The sequence below is a fragment of the Geospiza fortis genome, unplaced genomic scaffold (assembly GCF_000277835.1).
Source record: "Geospiza fortis unplaced genomic scaffold, GeoFor_1.0 scaffold128, whole genome shotgun sequence".
NCBI lineage: Eukaryota > Metazoa > Chordata > Aves > Passeriformes > Thraupidae > Geospiza > Geospiza fortis.
This window is the reverse complement of record NW_005054420.1, coordinates 1,918,519-1,920,399: the sequence shown is the minus strand read 5'-3', so window position 1 is coordinate 1,920,399 and position 1,881 is coordinate 1,918,519. Positions and strand designations below refer to the sequence as shown.

The 1,881-nt window shown below is 61.2% G+C and overlaps 1 protein-coding gene across 1 annotated transcript in view; it reads left to right on the top strand.

Moving 5' to 3' along the window:
• The first annotated feature begins 995 nt into the window (after positions 1–995).
• Positions 996–1,881, top strand: part of RAD18 (RAD18 E3 ubiquitin protein ligase) — a 37,947-nt gene continuing 37,061 nt past the window's right edge. Inside the window, exon 1 of the mRNA XM_014309307.2 lies at positions 996–1,128. Within this exon, the coding sequence (XP_014164782.1) occupies positions 996–1,128 (133 nt within the window). The remainder of the gene's footprint in view (positions 1,129–1,881) is intronic.

Here is a 1,881-nt window from a genome sequence, read left to right as displayed (position 1 = left end):
CCCGGCCATGGCCATGGCCTTGCCATGGGGCTGAGGGGAGCATGATGGCACCATGGCCCTGCCGTCCATCCTGGCCATGGCCATGGCCTGCTGTGGGGCTGATGGGAGCACGGTGTCACTGCGGCCCTGCCATCCATCCCGGCCATGGCCATGGCCTTGCCATGGGGCTGAGGGGAGCATGGTGTCACTGCGGCCCTGCCATCCATCCCGGCCATGGCGTTGCCATGAGGGGAGCATGGTGGCACCCCACCGTGCCCTGGACAGACCCTCACGCCTGAGCGCAGGCCCGGGGTGGCCATGACTGCACTTTGTTCCTTGGGCTGAAGTCCCTGGTAGGTGGTTTTTGTGTCCCAGGTGTGTTATTTAACTAGCAGTGTTGTGGTTCTCGCGGGGCGGCAGTAGATGTCCCGAGTCTGATTTGCTTTGCGTGGCTGGGCTGTGAGATCTGTGGGGACGGGGCTGGTTGTGCTGGGAGGCCATGGGGAACGCCGGCTGCTGCCCGCTGTACCGGCCATCCTCCTCCTCCTCTTCCTCCTCTGGTGTTGTCTCTGTAACGTATGGTGAGATGCCGTCAGCTAGAGTGTCTGAGTGGGTCCTCGTGTGTGCTGGTGATGCCATGTAGATGAAGCCACTGGTTGGGTGTGGACTCATCCTGTTGAATAAACTGCTTAACTTTTCTCAAAAACGTTGTCTGTGGTTTCAGAAGATTCGCTGCCTCTTGCCTGTGCCTCCTCCCCACACCTTCCTCTGCCCCACAGCATCCTGCCCTGCCCTGGGCAGTACAGACACTGTCTCCTGCCCCTGCAGCCAGGCTCTGGGTGCTGTTTATGGGTGCTGAGGGGATAAGAAACATTCTAAACAAACAGCCCCAGAGCCCTTCGCACTCAGGCTGTGAGGAACTGTGCTGGACTCTTCAGGCTGCATTATGTCTCTTCCCATTGTTTTTTTTTCTTTGCTGCTGGGTTGTGGCTTCACTTCCCTCCCATCTTGGCGGCATGGAGAGACGGAGACCTCCCCGATTCCATCCATCACCCATCCTCGAGGCGGGGCAGCTGCAGACACAGCTGGCGATGCTCGAGCCGGGGTCTGCGGGGGCCACGGGCAGGGGGAGGGCTGGGCAAGCTGCAGGTGGGGCTCGACCTGCACCACCCTGTCCTTAATTACCCCTCCTTAAATACGGTTAATGGGCTCAGCCTCAGGGGAGGTGAGTGCAGGGTGGGCTCCGGGCTGCCGCGCCCGTCCTGGTCACCACGCTCTCCTCGGCACCGAGAGCAGCTGGCGGCGGTTCTGACACGGCCCGGTACCCACCGCAGGAGCATCCTGGGCACCGCCCGGGGGAGAGCCCGGGGTGGCTCCGGCAGGTCCCTGGGCAGCGGGTGCGTGTGGAGGAGCGGGGTTTGGCCAGGCCCTGGAGGGTGCCAGCTGTGTGCGACACTTGTGATGCCTCTGCGGGGTGTGTGCCAGGTGTGTGCCAGGTGTGTGCCAGGTGTGTGCCAGGTGTGCTCGGTGCCCCGCTGGTCCCGCGGTGTGCCCGCAGTGTCCGCCCGCTGCCAGCAGAGGGCAGCAGCGCCCCGCGCCCGGCCGGGCCGAGCGACCCGCACGGGGAGAGGGGACCGGACCTTTTCCCTTTTCCCTTTTCCCTTTTCCCTTTTCCCTTTTCCTCCGGGCAAAAGTGCTGCATGGGCTGCCACTGGCTGATTGAACTGAAATTAATACCTGATTCTCTCCAGAGGGTCCAGTTACCCAGGTAAGGCGTAATAATCATTAACTCCAAGTGTGAACAACAAGTTGAATGTATTTATTAATTTCTGTGGCGCGAATGCAGCATTTGCATTTGAATAACCTTTCCACACTGCCGCGCTATGCCGCGTGTGCTGGTTT